At 42.3% G+C, this 19,014-nt stretch overlaps 1 protein-coding gene across 2 annotated transcripts; it reads left to right on the top strand.

The window, feature by feature from the left end:
- Window positions 1-517: 517 nt before the first annotated feature.
- On the top strand, window positions 518-3,683 carry LOC147431276 (uncharacterized). 2 transcript variants are annotated; one of them, XM_086493887.1, is made up of 2 exons: window positions 518-971; window positions 1,446-3,683. In XM_086493887.1, the coding sequence occupies exon 2, from the start codon at window positions 2,327-2,329 to the stop codon at window positions 2,891-2,893; it is 567 nt and encodes a 188-aa protein (XP_086350013.1). In that variant the 5' UTR covers window positions 518-971; window positions 1,446-2,326; the 3' UTR covers window positions 2,894-3,683. The 2 variants fall into 2 exon arrangements, with proteins under 2 accessions (XP_086350013.1, XP_086350012.1); XM_086493886.1 differs by having other exon boundaries at window positions 718-971; window positions 1,047-3,683.
- Window positions 3,684-19,014: the final 15,331 nt, after the last annotated feature.

The raw sequence follows: 19,014 nt of genomic DNA, 5'->3' as shown, positions 1-19,014 counted from the left end.
CCCCTGCCCCCAATCGTGTACCTAGCTAGGTATGTGGTGCCTCTCGAGCAGAAGTTCATGATGTTATGCATTGTATGAAAAACACTGAAAAAGACTGCATTTTCCTACATGAGAAAATTTCTAAATCTTCTTGTGGTTGCCAAGGGGGCGATTCCCAAAATTGGTGGACAAGAGAATTTCCTAGACCATGTGTTCCTCTCTCTGTAAAAATATCAACAAGATCATTCTTTAGTACTTTGATCACCATCTGTGTGGCTAAGATCCCTTCTATATTCATCCTCTCTACCATGGTCTCTTTGTTTTCCATACCTTCTCTCATGTAGACAATGTCTACCATGATCTTTATGTCATAAGGGGCAGAAAGTCTGAAGAAGGTTGAATATGAATGCTTACCTTTGTCTTTCTCCTTGTTGGTATTGTATTTTCTTTTAGGGGGAAGAAGATCATGAATTTTGGTGAGAAAACTTTTGATGAAGTACTCAAGAAGCTCAATGCCCCTTCTCTTTGAGGTGTTTGTCAGAAAATGTTCCATACTTCTCACTCTTCAAGGCGAGGTCGATGATCGACTCTACTACCACTTTCTCATAACAATCGATGTTGGCTTCCAGCTTTGTGCATACCTCGAAAGATTTCAGCCCATCATGGCTAGCATATGTAAGTTGCTGAAAGCTCGATTACAGTTGTGTATAGTTGCCAAAATGATTTTTTACAAAAGGCCGGACAAGTGGGAAGATGCCGGACAATTCATCCAAAATTCTAAGCACAGGTGAGGAACTTGGCTAGGCTACAGCAGAGTTGTGCTGAGTGGTCTCAGCCTCTCACGCCGAGCAAATGGCCTGAGTTAGCGTCAAATGCTGCCCGAGACATGATCTGGAGTGATGCGGCAGACATGATCTCATACGGTGGGCTCTCTATAGCAAACTCCGGACATGCCGCTGTGATTCCCAACAGGAGCAATGTTAAACAAGGAGGTACCATACTTGGCTTGAGCGATTATTCTCAGTTATTTTGATTTGATTGTGTCTAAAGCAATGCATTTTCTGTAGATTTCTTGAGGGAGTAGTGTTGAAAATAGTAAATAAAATAGGGGCATATATTTGTCAAGCACGATCGCCTACATATGGTGATGGCAAATGAAAGCAGTCAAATCTCCCTACAATTTTAATGCCTTTTTGGGCTGCACCCACAAGGTTATTGGTCCTTTTGCTGGAGTCCACTGTCCTTCGGTATAGGAGATGTGGGGGTTGGGATTTCATGCAAGTGAAGATGTTTGAGGGGGTTGTGCTATGCAACAGTTTATGCTGATTATGCAACAATTTGGTGTGTGAGCTTTTGTTTAGCTTTTAATTCTCATGGCCGGCTTTGTAAGAAGAGTATGAAGAGTTCAAGGTTCGAATGAATTGCCAAGGCATTGAAGGTGCTTAAGTAAGGTTAGGACAATGCAGGATGGCAACCCATGGCCAGTGAACAACATTCATGATCATCCTGAAGGACAAACTGGTGTAAACATGATGTAGATGTACTCCTATGGTAATGCTTATCTGTAGGTTTTCCTTAGTCATAGTGGAGGACATGATACTGGTGGTATGAACTCTCGCAATCGGTATACGTCTCCCATGAGAAGTACCCAGGTTGGTGCAATGAATGCTTGGGTATGTGATTTTTAACTCATTTAGGATTAATTTTTCACCTTGCATTCATGTGCTACTCATGAATTGTCAAGCTCCTTTTTGTTTGATCTTGAATTCTATTGCTTCTTTGGTGATCTTATATAATGTGGAAGCGCAGCTGATAGAAATCAGTTTGGTGCTTGGAAGTTAGCCAACATTGAGCCCAAGAAATATGGTAACAAGTGACTACTCTGAAGGCTAATGTTTGAGAATTGATGACATGTTGTTGACACGCTGGTGTCTCATGATATTGACTTAATTTTCCCCATTTAACATTGTCACTTGCATTCACTTAATAAGTCTTTTGCAAATTCTGGTTATAGAAGCTTCTTTCCAGTATTTGCTAGTTTGGCGTAAACACTAGTGTGGATTCTATATACCTCGATGTAGAGGAGGATCAGGTGATTCTGCTCCATTTGACCTTGTAGTTTCCAATAGCGTATGTAGGCAATGGTAGCAAATATGTTTGGCCAGGTAAACAAGAATTTTCTGCTGAAACTTTTCTTTCATGCTTTAGAAGTGCTCCTATCTAAGAGCTCATCGTCAATGTGACAAGGTCTTCCCATATCGTTCCAAACATTGTACAATTATAACATGTATAGTGTTGCTGTGCTATTATGCTCCTACTTTTCTAAAGGTTTTACATTTTTTCTGCAATGAACTTGCGGTTATATTTTTCAAGTCGGTACTGTCACAGTCGGGGGTCGTGGAGCACTGCATCCACACTGTCCATCTACGCTCCATTCCTAACGGGAATACAGCCTGCAGCTCTCCGATTGCTGACACCTCAGCACTTGGAATGTGCGTCAGCTGCATGCAATGAGCGAGCTCCGTGTCACCACACAGAATGGCATGGGGTGTTGCCACATCAGCATGTGGAATGGCTTCAGGTACTGCTGTGTCAGCATGCAGAATGCCAACCAATCCCGTTCAGAAACACTGCAGGAGCAGTACAGGCGACCAAACACAAACACTGCATGCACTCATTCACAATTGCTGGCCCCACTCCCCCCGACTGTGACGGCCGGGAAAGGACAGTGAGTGTCCTTTCCCTCGTAAAAATAGCTCCCCATGGCTCCCGGCCTCTGCCGGTCGCCAATGGGTCGCTATTTTTACGGGGAAAGCACACTCACTATCCATTCCCTACCCCATATGTTACAGGTTATTTGCTACTATTTGAAGTTTCCTTGAATCATGGCAGTTTGAGTACCATATATGGGTGAGGACTTGATTGATGCTTCTATTAGTCAATCTTTAATGATTATTCTTTTAATTGGTGGTCGTATGGGCTTCAGTAAGAGATTGGCAAATTTAATTTATCATTGCAATTCTTGATTATTGAAAGCTGAAAGATGTGGCTCTAGCCTTGCCACTATTTGGCAAATTGAATGTTGTTGAAATCGTTTTCTCTTTTGAAATTTTGTTGCTTGCAATAGTCAAACTCTTTAGAGATTTTGGAGCCATGGATTGGAATTCATACAGGGTGGGGGTATTTTTATGAAATTAGCCAAAGCTTGCAATGCAAATGGCAAAGTAGGGAGTTTACTAGTGCTAAAAAGGGGGGGATGGTGACTCTTCTGCAGCAATAGCGGGCTACTTTTACAAAGGAAGGTTTGCTTGTCCTACAAGCGGTGCAATAGCTTGGCAGGAGGAGGCTACGAAGACCAAAATTTGTAGTGAAAAGCAAAATGATGAATTAGAGGCAGTGCCAACAATCTATATTAGATAAACTGGTTGCCAAATTTACTGGTTCTTCTTAATCACATGTTTTTTTTTCATATAGCTAAAAATGTTTGTTTTGCTATATAGGATAAAATTTATTATATAGACATTTTGAAGAAATTCTACTTACATTCCATATGAATATATCTATATAGAATTTCATTTTGTTGTGTAATGATGTAGGCCAGGGTGCCAAGGCAGTGCATGCAGCTGATTGTGTTTGTGTTGGATTTAGAGAGAGAGAGAGAGAGAGAGAGAGAGAGAGAGAGAGAGAGAGAGAGAGATGATGTCTACCCTCCACACCTAATCCGAAACTAGAGAAGGGGTAGATAGAGAGAAATAGAGGTAGGTAGATAGAGAGGGCATAGAGAGGTAGAAAGAGAGAGCATAGGGAGAGAGATAATCTTTACCTTCTACACCTTATTTCACTATCTATCTCTCTCTCTATCTAGAGATGATAGATAGTGAAAGGGTGTGCACATGACGATTTACCAGCAAAGACTTTTGTGCAGCCGAAAATTTAGCACATTGCCGCCAAGCCCACTTCGCGCACACAATCTACCCCATCTCCATCGAACACGCTCTCTCTCCCCTTTGCTTTTTGCGAGATTGGTGGGCTGCAACGGCTAACTACGTCCCAAGCCCTACTTTGACGGGTTTGTCGTGCAGTGGTATGGAGATGCTTGCCACGTCGTTCTTTCTTGCTGTTGCGGTTCAAGATGAGCTCCATGTGCGCACCTCTTGAAGAAGCAAAGAGAGAGGTAATCGCTACCCTCTATCTACCTATCCTCTTTGTCTATAGAGGTAGATTATATAGAGAGGATGTAGACCCTCCATTTATGTACCCTCTGTCTAATCTTTACATTCTCTCCCTATCTACATCCTGTATCTACTCTATCTCCACATCCTCCATCTACACTCTCTCTATCTCTATACTCTCTCTAAGTACCCTATATCTCCTTAGTCTCTACACCCTCTACCTAAGCTCTATCTCTACTCTCTCTACGTACCCTCTATCTATCTAATCTCTACACCCTCTCTCTATCGACATCCTCTATAATCTCTCTATTTACATCCTCTACTCTTTCTTCACACCCTCTATCTCTATGCTCTCTATATCTCTCTACCCTCTATATACTCCCTCTCTCTCTCTCTCTCACACACACACACACACACACACACACACACACACTATGCTCTCTATCTAACCGAACATTAATAGCAATAGAAGCATTTGTTTGGACCTTCTGAAAGCGCCAGCTTTGACAATAATTTCTAAAGTCCTCTCCAACTGTTCTCTTGTTCTTGAGATAGCTCACTTGTAAGAGACTACTGCCAGGACCTGGACCCAAAAATATGCTATGGGCTGAAGCCAAAGCTCTATACCAGCGTTTGCAGTCTTTTGTGGCAAACCTCTTGCCGTAATTTTTTTTGTCAAGAATACCCTTCCAAGCACTTTGCTTCTCTCTCAATTTCCATAGCTCCTCTTAGATGCCTACATGCTCAGTGCCGCCATCAAGGAAGAATTACGCGCACAACACTTGCCACGTTTAGTAGTAGGCTCCATGAGGCACCACATGCTGATACCCGCACGAAGGGGTGGCTCTCTGACACCCTAGTCACCAGCTACTGACAGGCTCACCCGAGGATATGCAGCCCTGGCCATGCTAGAGCGGAGATGCCACCAGGCACACTTTCAGGAGCCCTTATTCAGGTTTTGCAATCTCTTACGATAAGGATCTTTGTGCTCATGGCATTTATCTTCTCGTCAATTCCAACCAATGCTCCCCATAGCAACTGTGGAGGATTTCAAAGGCTGACACGAATTAGGGATTTGCCTACATAATCATGTGTGCACTCATGACTCCATCGCTTGCAGGTTTACGACTAACAAGCTGAGGCTTCTTCCGTTATGGGGCTTGCCTTATGGGAATGGTCTCCTACTGACCATTCCCATTAATCATGGGCGACCGGCGGAGGCCGGGAGCCCTGATTTACGGGAATGGTCAGTAGGTGACCATTCCCGGCCTTCAAGCGTCGGGGGGAGGGGGGCCAGCAGTGACGTACTGTGTTGATCAGTGAGCAGTGTACGGCCCTGGCATCTGGCGCAAATTTGCCTCAAGAACCCACTGAGTCTTGACTGTGCGCCATCCTTCCGATTTTGTAGTCCCTGAGTGCTCTTGAATTGCGGATCAGTCATGCAATGATTGGCAATCATAATGGGCAATGATTGGAGGAGACAATCCCTTGGAACGGGTGACAGTGAGTAAATTGAGGGGATTATGAGCGCTGATGTGTCGGCAGCTGAGCGCATTCCCATTGCTGAACTGGACTGACCTGATTAGTGGAACGGTGAGAGCTTCCTGCGTGCTGACTTGGCAGACATCTGACGGACGACTCGTCAGATTCCACGATTTGCAGACGTCCTCATTGGATGGCTGCGATCTTCAGCCCCCCGACCCCCGACCTTGAAGGTGGAGCATTGTCCTGAGCCCTCATTGGAAAATTAAAGTTGATATAATCGTATTTAATTAGTATAATGAGGTTGAACATCATATGTTAATAAATTAGGGGAAGTTGCCTGCTTGTGATTTCTCTGCGCGATGGAGAAATTTCTGCCTCTCATACTGAAGGAGACTCTCTCTCTCTCTCTCTCTCTCTCTCTTTATATATATATATATATATATATATATATATATATATATATATATATATATATATATATAGTGGAAATAGTGTTGCACGAAAACACACACAACTTGGAGAAGATGAAGAAGCTGAAGGCACACAACAGAGAGTATATATTGCTTAGTGCACAATGAAGTTAGCCCTAGAGTGATGGGCGTATATACAATGCACGGTAAAAAAACCTCCTGGTGAGGGAAAAATACCTTAGCTTTAAGTGTGTTCACACACATCACTACCACACTTGAATGGTAACAAATTCCCTATGGGAGTGATGCGGTGAACGAGAGTTGACACATAGAGTATAGAGAAGTGTCATTCCATGAGGACACGATCAATCCACAAAGGAGAAAAAGCCCAAAACTTTGCGAAAAATTTTGAACTTCTCATGAAACAATGCCTTTGTGAAAAGATCTGGAAGGCTATCATGTGTTGGCACATAAGCTAAGTTGATCTCTCCTGTTGAGCGTCTCTCTCTGACATAGTGGTAATGCACCTCAATGTGCTTTATGCGAGCATGATAAACTGGGTTCCTCGCAATTGCTTTGGCTGTCAGTGTAGATGATGTTGGCAGTGTCCTGTCCAACACTCAAACTAGCCATAAGGCGTGTAAGCCATACACACTTAGCTGAGAAGGCTTCCTTGTACTCAACCTCACAGCTTGAGGGTATAAGCATGTTAACTTGTCATGCTTTTTGGTGTCCCGGACAATGCTAGTAAGAGGTGCTTGTTAGCATCTATTCAAAACCAAAGAGCAAGTGAAGTTTGAAATTTTAATAACCATAAGATATATTATTTGTTCCCTCCAATATGGGGTGTGGCCTCTGTTTTCAGTTACGACGACGACGTGGGGTGTGGCCTGTGTTCTCTCTCTCTCTCTCTCTCTCTCTCTCTCTCTCTCTCTCTCTATCTCTCTCTGCGGCGCAGACTCCCTCTCTGTCTCACTCTCAGACCAGTTTACAGTTTGCCCTGTTCCTACTCCCTCTGTGTGTGTGTGTGTGTGTGCGTGCGCGCGCGGCGCAGACTCCCTCTCTGTCTCACTCTCAGACCAGTTTACAGTTTGCCCTGTTCCTACTCCCTTCCTCCCTCCCTCCCTCTCTCTCTCTCTCTCTCTCTCTCTCTCTCTCTCTCGCATTGCTTCTTGCCTCGAAGTTGAGTTGTCAAAGCTTAGCAGACTTGCAGATATGGAAAACCAGCAGACAACATTATTGCCACTAGAAATGGAGGCAGAAGGGAGCCATTACAGAAGGGAGCCATTACAGGAAATGAATCACAACTACCAGCATCCAGCTCTTTCAATTATCAGGAAATATGAGACAAAAAGAAAGCGTAAACAGCGGGAGCACCGACAGATGACAACTAAATGAGGACATCATGTCGTCGACGATGAGGAGAAAAGGAAAATCTCCTTCGAGATTGTGAAAGCTTTCAAGAGCAGGACTGAAGGTCTCAACAAAGAAGCAAAGTGTGAAATCTGGAATCTTGTTGCTCAACATCCGCTTGTTCGGGCAATCCGTGATCAGTCTTTAGAGGAGGAGGCTGCTGTGCAGAGTGCAATTGTCTCCAATGTCCGCAACACACTAGCTATCGTCAAGCAGCCAGCTTCTAACGAGGAGGTGTTTTTGAAGAATGCAGCATTGCAGATGATGATAAATTCAAGGAAAACATGCCTATTGCCAAATTCTCCAGGGTCCTAAAATCGATCGTCGCAGCTTGTTCAACGCATAATCACGGCAGGTGAAGTCTGGTGTCAATGCTCGACTGTTTTCATTGGCTGGATGTCACAAGCAACACCGTCATAGCCCTATCACAGATGAAATTAAGGAATTGGTCTACACATTTTGGACAGAGGAGACTCGTGTTTCATCCAACAAGAAGGATGTTTGTCGAAAGAGAGTGGGAAGGAAAAGCTACATAAAACACCCTGTGTACCTCCTGGATGAGTCTCAGGTGATCAATGACATACTTGCGCCATAACTTATGCATTCTCGCATGCTAGTAATCTACCTAGCATACAGAGCATGCTAGTTATCACAATATGTTATGCTATGTATGCCACCTAGCATGTGTGCTAGTTAGCATAGTCTCACTCCTAGTATGCTGGGTATGCTGTTTAGCATGATAAGTATGTTGTCTAGCACAATATGTAAGCTACTATAACACCCTTTATGCTAGTTAGCATACCTATTATGCTAACTAGCATGCTCAGAATGTTCTTTGACACAATGAGTATGCTAGCTACCTTTCGTAGTATGAACTAGCATAATGGGTAAGCTGGTTTATGGTATATGCTAGTTAGCATTCTTGTATGGTGGGTATGGTGTTTAGCATAAATCTTCTGCTAGTTAGCATGCCTAGTGATCTTGAGGACTACGATGGTTAGCACAATATGTATGCTACTTTAACACCTTTTATGCTAGTTTGCTGGCTATGCTATTCAACATAACAAGTGTGCTGGTTAACGCAATATGTATGCTAGTTAGCATACCGTCTATTCTTCTTAGCACACTTTGTGTGGTTAACCATGACTCATATGTTAAACTACACACTGATTTTGCTTGTTAGCATAGCTAATATGCTAGTTAGCATACTCAGCTGTGCTAACTAGCAATATAGCATGTTAGTAAGCATACTCAACTAGCTAACTAGCATGTTGAGTATGCTAGTTAGGACAGCTAAGAATGCTAAGTAGCATAACGGGTAAGCTGGTTTATGCTAGTATGCTAGTTAGCATATTCAGCTATGCTAACTAGCATACTCAGCATGCTAGTTAGCATACTCAGCATGCTAACTAGCATGCTCATGAGTATGCTAGTTAGCACAACTCAGAATGCTAAGTAGCATAACAGGTAAGTTGATTTATGCTAGTTAGCATTAGTGTGCTGGCTATGCTGTTCAACATAATAAGTGTGTTGGTTAACACAATATGTATGCTAGTTAGCATACCTTCTATTCTTCTTAGCACACATTCATGTGGTTAACAATGACTCACATGCTAAATTACACACTGATTATGCTTGTTAGCATAGCTAGTATGCTAGTTAGCATATTCAGCTATGCTAACTAGCATACTCAGCATGCTAACTAGCATGTTGATGAGTATGCTAGTTAACACATCTAGTATGCTAACTAGTATGCTGATGAGTATGCTAGTTAGCACAGCTAATATGCTAGTCAGCACAGCTAGTATGCTAACTCAGCATGCTAGTTAGCATACTCAACATGCTAACTAGCATGCTGATGAGTATGCCTCGTATGCTAAACTACACATTGATTGTGCTTGTTAGCACAGCCAGTATTCTAGTTAGCATACTCAGCATGCTAATGAGTATGCTAGTTAGCACAGCTAGTATGCTGATGAGTATGCTAGTTAGCACAGCTAGTATGCTAACTCAGCATGCTAGTTAGCATACTCAGCATGCTGATGAGTATGCCTCGTATGCTAAACTACACATTGATTGTGCTTGTTAGCATAGCTAGTATGCTAGTTAGCATACTGAGCATGCTAACTAGCATGCTGATGAGTATGCTAACTAGTATGCTAGTTAGCACAACGAGTATGCTAACTCATCATGCTAGTTGGCATACTCAGCATGCTAACTAGCATGCTGATGAGTATGCCTCGTATGCTACACTACACACTGATTGTGCTTTGTTGTTAGCACAGCTAGTATTCTAGTTAGCATACTCAACTATGCTAGTTAGCATACTCAACATGCTAGTTAGCATACTCAGCATGCTTAGTATACAATGTTATACCCAGTTACATGCATGTTAGGACCATACAATGTGCTGTTTAACACAGCAATTTGTTTCAATGGTGGATGTATTAAGTAGCAATGCGTATAGTCCTGTTTGGATTATTTCTGCTAGTAAACATACTGATCAAATATGGATATTGCAGGTTGAGCTCTTTCAAAGATTCAAACAAAAACATCAAGATTGCAAGATTGGCATGAGGATGTTTGAGATGTTAAAGCCATTCTTTTGCAGGAGGCTGAAGGATAGGTACACATGCTGTTGCGAATACCATGTGCAGATGACCTTTTTGAAAGACGCACTGAACCACATGCGCTCTCGTGCTTTTGGGCTGCATGATACATGTTGCAACTGTGTATGCAATATTTGTGCTACAGGCAAGAACATTAGCAGCGGGGCTGCCTGGCTTCACATCACACGTTCAAAGGTGTCACAGATGTGGGAGTTCGTTCTCTGTCCAAAGCTAGCAGATGCAGTTTTCCATAGAAGGGAATGCCTGATGGGAGACTGTAAGATATGTGGAGTAAAGAAGTTAGAATTATGTTGCTTAGAAACAGCAAAGCCAGGTAAGAGTATTAATGTGAAAGTATTTGCGTATGTAGAAGCAGAAGACATGCATGGAAACAATAAGAAAAGAAAAGATATTTTGCATAAAGAAATGCAGTGTTGGGAGTTTCTTCGACTGTTGTAGACCAAGTTGAAGCTCTTCATCACTCATAACTATGTGGCACGATGGCAAGGACAACAATTTAAGGATTATATACTTCCCTTTCCGGATGATGTCATTGTCTCAGTTGTTGACTTTGCTGAAAATTACGCCTTCAAGGAGCAAAATGAGATTCAGTCAATGCATTGGCACTCTAGTCAAGTAACTATTTTTGTACACATAACGTACTACCGCAAGGCAGGGGAGGTAGTCAAAACAATCCACTTCATATCAAATGATAGGGTGCATGACACACTGTTTGTGCAACATTGCTTCATGCTACATGTGACTGGTTACAACAAGAGGGTGTCACTTGTAAACAACATTGGGTGTGGTCAGATGGTGCGGCCTCACAATTCAAGGGAGCCAGGCCTTTCTATTTTGTTGCAAGATATAATGGACTCACAGGATTGGGATGAGCTGGTTCTTCTTTGGATCAGGGCATGGCAAGGGCGAGCATGATGGTGCAGGAGAAGTTGTGAAAAGAACCTTGACCCATGAACAACTAAAACCTAATGGAGCTATATTGCAGTGTGCAACAGATGTGGTTGCTTATTGCCAGGCCAACCTATCCGCAAGGAGCACTTGCATCATATCCTTCAAAGGAAAGGGAATGTGCTCGTGTGTTCTGGGAGGTTAAAGAGGGAGATGTTAACAGGGAAGTGTGCCACTGTGGCAAAAACTCGCTCTTTGCATGCTATTCGTGGTCACAACCCGCAAGATCCAACTGCCCTTGCAACAAGAAAGTTGGCATGTTCTGTGATGCATGCATGAACGGAAGGTGGAATCGCTGCATCAATAAAGCTCACGTGGAGGCTTGGGATTATCAAATTCTGCAGCCATTACTTGAGCAAACAGATGAAGTTTCGACAGAGGAAGTCGTTGGCTATGATGACTTCACATACGAAGGTCATCATGATGTGTTGAGTAGCGCTCTATGTTCTGGAGACACATTTGTTGTAAATCCAGATGCTTTAACCAACGTCGAAGATGTGGATTTCTATCTGGTCAAGTGTGTTGCAGAAAAGGAGAAGGTGGAGAAGGGGTACATTGATGAATGGAGCAATGTAATTGACAAAGGCTCATATGTTGTGCAAGGACTGTATTACAAGCAATTGGATGCATATACCTTCAAGCTAGACCACAAGCAGCCTATCGTCCACCTACTTTCACATCTGGTGCGATGTACCAAAATACCCATGGAGCACGTCCCAAGGAGAAGGCAGGTATACACAATCACTCCAGAAAGCTATGAAGCAATTTGTAATAGCATTCCCTTCAGCTTTTAAGTTGTATCCATTGGATTTTCTATATACCACTTTGGTGTAAGGGTATGTAGTTTTATTATAAAGTTGGTTTTGTGTCAGCATGCTCAACATGATAACTATCAAACTGTTTACATTAATTGCCAACATCAAATTATTTACATAGGGTTCAATTTTACAATGACAGTCACTATCCCCAAAACCCTTAAGGCCTCCTCGGAGGGCGCTTGTAGTGACCGGGCTATCCTTCTCGCGCTGTTTGTCTTCTTCCTGCTGCCTCTTTTCTTTTCTCTCTGCTTCCTCCTTTCTCTTTGCTTCCTCCTCTGCTTCTAGGTTGGCACTATGCTGCTCCCTTTCTGTTCTTTCCCTCTTCAACTTTTCTTTCTCTCTTTCTGCTTCTAGGTTAGCTTCCCGTTGTTTGCGATGAATTTCTTCCAGTCTTTTAGCCTCTATATCCATTTTGAATGTCAAGAAAACGTTTGACGACTACATCTAAAACCTCATCTGAGCCTGTCTCAAACACATTATCAGGAACATATGCTTCCTGATCATCCGTTTGCAGCCAAAGAAAAAGCCAGGACTTCAAAGTTTTTATAAGGAACTTTTCCCTCTGCTCATCACTCTAGTGCTCTAGACTGGGAGTAACAAGCCAAGTTTGTGGTGGGTTCTGAAACACTTTGTAAAAGCTATTATCGATTATAAGTGTGTTTTGGGCGTTGTACCCCGGAGTGTGTTTCCAGAACAAGGATAAGTCTTTCATAAACATAGGTTTTCTCTGGATCTGCCAAGATTGCTTTGTACAGTGCGCTTGAGCAAAAAACCCAGTAATCTTTGGCACCTGCTCTTTAAAAACAGTACGGCAAATACTCATGACTTTACTATGGAGGCTTGTGCTCCATATAAACACATTAAAGAACTGCAGGCACCAGTCCAAAAAAAAAGGTTGTCCTTGCAACAGAACACCTGCTTATCAAGTACATTGTATTTCAGCATTTCATGTGCATACACCGAGGGCTTTCCACCAAAGCGAGACTCTACCACTGCCACCAAAAGACCATTCAGGTCCAGCACCAGAGCCCTTTTTTCATCACATAAACGCTTAGGCACCCATATTGGGTCTGGTAGAGGATACCATTCAGCAAAAATAACCGGCCCACTTGGGTGCACATAATTTAGGCGCTCAATAATACTATGGGCAAGCTGTGAATATCATTCAAGGCGTTTTTCAATCTCCATTTTCTGTCTCCTTAACTGCCTGGCTTTGTGGACTCGCCATCTCTGTAATTTTTGCCATTGCATGGCCGCAGTTGCATCAGGCATGACGATTAATGCCTGTTTCTCTTCCTCTGCAGGGAAACCGCGATACGAAATGAACAAGTTAAAAAAAAAAACCGCAAAAATTATAATGAACTATTACAATGAACTGCTGCTCAGATTTATATTGCACAAAAATACATTTTCATTGGAAAACAAAATGCATGTCAGTTACAATACGCATTTGGGTTTCAAAATGGTCTAGCATATACAGTGAAGGGTACAATCGGGTAGGGAGCAATAAGTCTTAACACAATTTTTTGCAAGCTCTTAAGCGGGTGGCTTTCTTTTCACCTTTGGAGCTTTCAGCCTTGTCCGAACCACAAGCTGTGCTTGCAATGTCTTCGGGTACCTCTTCAAGGCCAACTTTTCTTTTCAGCTGAGCTTTACGCAAAAAACCCTCGAGAGGGCTGTTGTCACCAACTTCTTGCTCATCTTCTATGTTGTCATTCTTCAAAGTTTTCCCTGAGCCACTAGCCACTATCTGTTGAGAAGGTTCTGCTTTGTCAGTTGCAGCAGGCATCGCTGGCACACGAGGAGCCATGACAAAAAAATCATCTTCTTTTTCATCTTTTGAGTTCCTGCTCACATCACCGCCTTCCTCCGTTGTTTTCATGCTTTCATTTGGCATATGTTGGGAGCCCTCATCCACCCCTTCACTCCTTGCATTTAGCTCAACACCCTTCTCCGTCGAAGGGTTCTCACCTGTATCCATCTCATCACTCTCCTCGATCGAAAGGTCCTCCATTACAGCCTTTCCCTTGCCCTTCGTTTCATGCACATTGCCCACATCACGGAGGGACTGCCACAGGCCTGCAACAAAAAACGTGGATTAAGACTCATATAAGCATATCATGTATGCTAGAAAATGTTTGATATGATGTGACTATGTGTGCGGCCTGGCATACATTGGAATCCATTATGCTGACAAGCCCAGTATGCTAATTCGAATTGCTGAGTATGCTAACTAGCATATCCAATATGCTAGTTTGCATCTGGAGATGGTAGCTTACTTACTAGATTTGCCATTATGACAAACTTACTCTAGTCTGTACATTGAGTACAAGTATGCTAATTAGCATACAAGATATGGTAATTAGCATATCTAGTCAACACACTCAGTATTCTAATTAATACTGTGGGTATGCTAATAAGCACACCCTGTACGCTAAAAGACAGTCCTTGTATGCTAGCTACTAGCACTCCTAGTATGCTAATTAGCATATCCAATATGCTATTTAGTATTCCCAGTATGCTAATTAGCATATCCAGTATGCTAATCAGCATACTTAGTAAGTGAATCAACATACCCAGTATGCTAATTAGCATTCCCAGTATGCTAATCAACATACCCAATACGCTAATCAACATACCCAATATGCTAATCAGCATATACAGTTTGCTAGTTAGCATTTGGATATGGTAGTTAACTTACTAGATATGCTAATATGCCAAACTTACTCTAATCTATACACTGAGCACAGGGTATGCTAATTAGCATACAAGATATGCTAATCAACATACCCAGTATGCTAATCAGCATATCCAGTTAACTCACTCAATATTCTAATTAACACACTGGGTATGCTAATTAGCACACCCTGTACAATCTTACCAGATGTTGGTGTGATTAGATGTCTTTGCCCTGTGGGTTTCCAACACCATTCTTGTGGTATCCTTTGCTGGCAGGTCACAGCTCTACATTTTGTCGACAAGGAGCATGCAGCTGCAAAGCAGAGAAAGTGGTAGCTATGCCCACAGGGCATCTTGACCGTGGCATTGGTTCCCTTTACTTCAAGTGGAAAACTGCAGCCAATTGCACGGGTTGATCATCGTCCCATCGCATACCCCTTCTATACTTTCTGTAAAAGTGCCCATAGCCATATTACACAGGGCAGTGGGAATGGAGGAGCCTTGTAGCATCTTGCTCATGTGCATTAGGAGCTGCAGTTGACCTTCACATGCATTCACTTTTGCTTCCATAACCTCCACATTAATCTGCATACCAAAAAAAAGAGGAGCATGGTAAATACATAGGTTTGTTGTGCACATATTCCAATCATACGGTGGAAGGATAAAAGTCACACCCTTACACGCTGACAAGTTGAGTCAGCAGAGCAAGAGTGTCCTCACTGTCAGGAAATGCCAAACCTTCCAATGTCTCTTTAAATGTCTCTATTTTTACTTTACACTCTATTTCCCTCTTTGCATCCATGCTGTCGCTCTGTAGTAACCTCTGTAATTCATTTTCAACGTCGTGAAGCTTTTGTCTCATAGCAAGCACAATTGGGGTGACCCTAGCATTGCTTGCTTGGACAACCCTCGCAGCTTCAAACTCTGATTTTGCAGTTAGAAGAGGTTCTTTAGCATCTTGCAGTTGTTTGCTGAGAATTTCAGAGGCAGCCTTTATGTGCTGCAAATTCTCAACGCCAAAAAATGACAGGCTTTCAGCCTGCTGGTGAGTGCTGTGGCGAGAGATGGGTGTCTCCTTGGTATCCTCCTTCATTTCAGCTTGCGCCTCCTCGATGTTTTGACATACATTGCGCATCCTCCACTTTTCGACATGGGCCTCGTAGTACCCTTTCTCTCGGAGGTCCTGCAAATGCTGGACAGCGAATTCAGCCCAATTGAATTTCATGGTTGAGCTACTTGCAATTGCCGCCGGGCTGAATTCTTTTACAAACCCCTTGACGAATGCAGAGTTGATCTCCATGTTTGTTCGGGGCTTCTGGTACACCTTGTAATGTAGCTGCATCACCTAGTCGAACATATCAGTACGCAAACAACTGCATTTAATGCAATAGTGACTACGATTCTTTGACTCTCTGAAAACACTGAACCACTCTACATCACTGATCTGATCCCACCTCACTAGTTTGGGGTTGGCACCAGCTAGGGAGAGGCCATGAACATCATTGAACTCTTCTGCTGTAATACAGAACTTGCTCTGTACTGGGATTGTAAACTTTGGAGCTTTCCATCGGCCTGCACACCCCCAATGTCACAAGATTAGCAGATTTTTCTATTTGTTGGTAGGTAAAAAATAATGTAGCCAGGAGTGTGTTAACAGTAGGAAAGTGCAGTATTGAGCACTTCCTTCCAATTTCAAGGTTCAAATCAAACACTGGTTTGTGCTTCTTGAGCTAGACTTCGACTTGAGCGATTGTATTTCAAGTGACTATTCACAAGATGTCCTACTGCTAAAGCCGACATCAAGGGACAACTCTCGAGCCAAGACAGCACCAGCAACTATCCTCGCAAATCATAATGAGGTAGAGAGAGAGAGAGAGAGAGAGAGAGAGAGAGAGAGAGAGAGAGAGAGAGAGAGTACCTGAGTCATCCTTCCCCTTTGTATGCAAGGTCTTTGCCATTGGGGATGTTGGGGAATTAGAGAGCTTCACCCTTTTTCGGGGCAGAGAAGAAGCAGCAGAAAGTTCAACCCTCGACTTTGTTTTTGGTTTTCTCTTACCTCTGGCCCCTGCGCCCCGCTTCTCTCCATGCATGTTGACTGCCCCACTCCGCTTCTCTCCATGCATTTTGGCTACCCCACTCCCCTCAGAGTAACACTGCGTAAATGGTCAGAAAAGTGGATTCAGGGTGGCCCCCCTATTTTGAAATATTTGATGGATTCCCACACGTTTGAAAAGTTACACTCTCATTATGCTTACAAGATATGCTTGTTGCCACATGATAACTAGCACAAAAAGCATGACAAGTTAACATGCTTACACCCTTGAAGTAGCCAAAGTAGGTTGCTTCTTGTTCAACCATGATATGCATGGACTACCAAAAAGCATGAAATAAAAACAACTCGTGGATACTCGCGTGCTATAACAACCATCCGAATCTGAGTTCGAAAAAGCATGTAAATCTGGCAACAATGATCCCCCCTTGGGATAAAACAAGCCAAGATGCAAAGTACCACTCAAGTAGCAAAAAATCCTCTTGGATAGCCTGCCAATGCTTAGACCCTCGACTATGCATACATATGGTGACCTGTTTGGTAAAGAGTGACATTGATAGAATCACCAGAATCATGAAGACTCAATTTCAAACCTGTTTTCATGGGAGTAGCAATAGGTTTGCACTTCTCAAGTCCAAAGTTAACTTGTTTGGCACAAGGCAATACCACCATCACATTGTTGAAAGTGTATGCCGAAGTAATGATGCAATAGTTTTAAATCTTTCATCTTGAAAGTAGCATTCAAATTAGCCTTAAATTCAACAATATGTGTTTCATTTGGGCCAATGATCAACAAATCATCCACATATAGAACAACAATGAGAAGTACATCGCCCTCACGTTTTACATACAAAGTGCTTTCAATCGGACTGTTTTACAAAAGCTTCGTTTAACTAAATGAGTGTCAGCTTTCTCATACCAAGCACGAGGAGATTGCTTCAACCCATACAAATATTTCTTACATTTGCACACTTTATCTTCTTGCCCTTTGATGACAAAACCACGATGCTGCGTTACATAAACTTCCTCAAATATGTCACTATTCAAGAAAGCAGTAACAATATCTGATTGATGTATATCCCATCCAAAATGAGCTACCAATGCACCTAGAAAACACACAATAGTCGCACGACAAGTGGGAGCAAAAGCCTCTTCATAATCTATGCCTTTCTGGTATGCATAATCTTTTGCAACAAGTCGAGCCTTACAACAATCAATCTCACCATCCGATCTACGTTTCAACTTGTTAACCCACTTCGTACCAATGGCCTTTTTGCCAAGAGGTAAATCACATAAAGTCCATGTGTCATTTTCTATAAGTGCATCATATTCTAATTGCATGGTAGCCATCCAATTTTTTGAATTCTGTGCTTCATAAAAGACAAAGGTTCCTCTACATCACATAAGCTAGAAGCAGCCAAAGCATAACAATCTCATGCATAAGATGCATGGCAAGAACCTAAATGAGTACGACTAGACAAAGGTGCATCCAATACTGTCATGCAAAGTATTCACTAGCCATTTTGACATACCTCTAGCCTGCTCATTCTCAGCCCTTTCCACATCAAGTACATAAGTACATTTGTATCAATAATAGGTTGATCCATAGCATTTTCAGAAACCTCCATAAGCTGTACATTTTCCTCATTGGAATTTACATTCAAGTTTCCACCATTGAAAAGAGGCAACAAAATGTCATAAATGTCCTGTGACCTTACATTTTTGTCTCTAGTACATGACAATAAGGGTTGAACATAATCTTCCACAAACATAAAATCCCGTGAAACCAAGATACACTTTTCTTGCGGATGGTACAACCTATAACTTTTTCTTTCAGTTCTATAACCAACAAAAATGCATTGAACAACCTTATCATCTAGTTTTTTGTGTTGCATTTGTGCACCAAAACATAAGCCAAACAACCAAAAATAAATGGATTTATAGCATACCATGCTTCATATGGAGTCATAGATTGCAAAGTTTTTGTAGGACACATGTTAAGTACATAAGTAGCACACATGATAGCCTCAAGTCTGGCAAAGCTTGACTTTTGACCATACATCGTGCCATTTCTGTAAATGACCTGTTTTTCCTTTCAACAATATCATTTTGATGAGGTGTATACAACACTTTACATTGGTGTTTTATCCCACAACTAGCCAAAAATGCATTAAACTCAAACCTCTTAGTGAGGGAAAAAAATACCTCGGCAGTCCTAAGTGTGTTCACACACATCACTACCACATATGTATGATAACACAACCAACTTAGAGTTATGTTATTAAGGAGTAACCTATGTACTCTCTCCAAGCCCTCAAAGGGGTTTGTGAAACCCAAGGAGTCAAAGTACTGCAAGTAGTGCTTCTTGCTTGAGAGTTTTGCTCCTCTATTAATCTAGAGGGAAAACAAAGAGAAATGGTGCCCGAAACA

The sequence above is a fragment of the Adiantum capillus-veneris genome, chromosome 21, assembly GCF_014529385.1.
Source record: "Adiantum capillus-veneris isolate H3 chromosome 21, ASM1452938v2, whole genome shotgun sequence".
NCBI classification, from domain to species: Eukaryota; Viridiplantae; Streptophyta; class Polypodiopsida; order Polypodiales; family Pteridaceae; genus Adiantum; species Adiantum capillus-veneris.
Note: the sequence above shows the minus strand (reverse complement) of the source record. Positions and strands in the feature narration are given on the sequence as shown.

What these genes read in the sequence shown, in the direction of transcription:
- LOC147431276 (XM_086493887.1), top strand. Translation starts at nt 2,327, where the DNA reads ATGAACTTGCGGTTATATTTTTCAAGTCGGTACTGTCACAGTCGGGGG.